The sequence below is a fragment of the Poecilia reticulata genome, unplaced genomic scaffold (assembly GCF_000633615.1).
Source record: "Poecilia reticulata strain Guanapo unplaced genomic scaffold, Guppy_female_1.0+MT scaffold_159, whole genome shotgun sequence".
Lineage (NCBI taxonomy): Eukaryota > Metazoa > Chordata > Actinopteri > Cyprinodontiformes > Poeciliidae > Poecilia > Poecilia reticulata.
In genome coordinates, this window is record NW_007615017.1 from 944,626 (window position 1) to 946,888 (window position 2,263).

The 2,263-nt window shown below is 42.9% G+C and overlaps 1 protein-coding gene across 1 annotated transcript in view; it reads right to left on the reverse strand.

The window, feature by feature from the left end:
• Positions 1-2,263, reverse strand: part of wdr74 (WD repeat domain 74) — an 8,500-nt gene that overhangs the window by 4,855 nt on the left and 1,382 nt on the right. Inside the window, exon 2 of the mRNA XM_017303058.1 lies at positions 5-185. Coding sequence (XP_017158547.1) covers positions 5-185 — 181 coding nt within the window. The remainder of the gene's footprint in view (positions 1-4; positions 186-2,263) is intronic.

Consider the following 2,263-nt stretch of genomic DNA (forward strand, 5'->3'; position numbering starts at 1 on the left):
GCGCCCTTCAGCCGCCCGCGGACCAGCCCCTTCCTGAGGTCCAGCACCGCCACGTCGCCCTGCGTGTTGCCCACCACCACGGCGCCGCCGCCGCCCGTCAGCGCCAGCGCCGTCAGCGGATACTCGCCGAACTCCGCCTCCAGGACGGGCCGCCGCCGCGGGGTCGCCGGGTCAAACAGGTGAACCTGAGAACGACAGGATGCGTCAGCTGACATCACTTCCTGTTCGTTTTTATTTTAATAACATTTACAGACATCATGAAGGATAAATCTAAACCACATGTGGGAGAAATGAAGGAGAATAATCCACCTCTTTAAAACCGTTTACTGGACTAAAGTCAATATCAGTAATTATTGATCCGTTTCGTTTGTTTCGCCCGTTTTTCTCTTCTCTCCGCCTTTCCTCGCCTGAGTGAAGTTTCCCCCCCCGCCTTCTTCAAATCAGACAAAATTGGTGTCAAACGTTTGTGCAGCAAAAATGTTCGTTTGTGCCGCTATCATTTTAAAGATATAAAGAAAGTTGGATTTTATAAAAGTTGAGGGTCTGGTTGACCTTTTGACCTTTACACTTTCATTAATATCTTCAAAGCCAAAGCAGCACAAACAAAACATTTTGCTGCACAAACGTTTGACACCAATTTTGTCTGATTTGAAGAAGGCGGGGGGGAAACTTCCCTCAGGTCCTTTCCTCGCCTCCTGTGATGAATTACTTTGTTTCTGGCCAGCCGCCCTCAGACGTTCCGACTTTGACACAAAGTTTTCCGGTTGGTTCTTCCTGGAATCGCAGCCGCGGCGCTCCGGGAACATTCCACCTTTTTGGTGAATATTCCTCCAATCCGACGACGTTTGATGAATTGTGTCTCATGATGAACAGAAAAACTCCGGGCAGCAGAAACCTGTCTTCACTAGCCTACATCTCCCAGAATGCTTTGCTGTTCTGAGTTTATAAACACGACTGAATATTCCATCAGACATGATATTTATTGATTATCACGATACACACGGGTATTAATTTATCGTCCAGCTCAAACACATAATGACAAAATATCAAAAAGTCAAACTAAGACAGCTTTTACCTCCAAATGTATTCATTCAGATAAAACATTTTAAATATGTATATAAAATCGGTAGTGAAGATATTTTGATATTTTACACGCAAATCTACTTGAACATCTGAAGAGAAAATGAGCTAATTGAGAAAATAAAAGATGAAGGAAGAACAGCGACGAATGTAAACAATGTAAGAGTTTAAGAAAATAAAACGTTTCTGGCATCAGAAGATTCATGTTTTAGCAACAAAGAGAATAAACATATTGTGTTTAAATGTTATCCAAATGAAGGAAGTTTGTAAAATTTATAACTAGATTATTATTAACTTTGAGTTCAATGTGTTTGTTTGATCTTACATCAGAGAGAAAAGATGTTAATATTTATGCTGATATTAACGGTGGAATAAATGCTCAGCTGCTCTGGCGCCCCCGCGTGGAGCCGCGCGGTAACTGCAGCTGCCTCCATGACCTTTGACCCCGTTCAGCCCAGTTCACCAACTGGCTCGTTTTAACCTTTGATACTGAAATGGAGCCACAAAAGAAAACAGGGAAAATGTAGAGAAACTAAATGAAAGACTTGATTGATCAGTCCTGATCAATAAAGTTTAGACTTTATTCTGGTATTATTGACATTATTCTTGTGTTATTATCAGGTTATTATGCACTATAAAAAACATTTTTCTCAGATTGCTACCAAGTTATTTTTATTTTTACGACGGTTTTATTCCTGAATTATGAAGACGATGTTTATTCTGCTCATCTTAAAACCATTACAGCTTTAATCTTATAGTTCAGATTGTTCTGGATTCTTAACCTGGTTCCAATATTCCATCTTAGTCATGAAATAGCCGCAGTAGAAAGTTCTGGACCGGTCCAAAGTGCGGATCAGAACATCCAGAACTCAGCTGGACCTGCAACTGGTTTTAGAATCAGTTTAATCTCATTTATTAAAGAGCAGATTTGATCTTTTCTGCCTCCTGCTGGTTCACCTGGTTCACCTGGTGGTTCACCTGCTGGTTCACCTGCTGGTTCACCTGGTTCACCTGGTTCACCTGGTTCACCTGCTGGTTCACCTGCTGGTTCACCTGGTGGTTCACCTGCTGGTTCACCTGCTGGTTCACCTGCTGGTTCACCTGGTGGTTCACCTGGTGGTTCACCTGGTGGTTCACCTGGTGGTTCACCTGCTGGTTCACCTGCTGGTTCACCTGCTGGTTC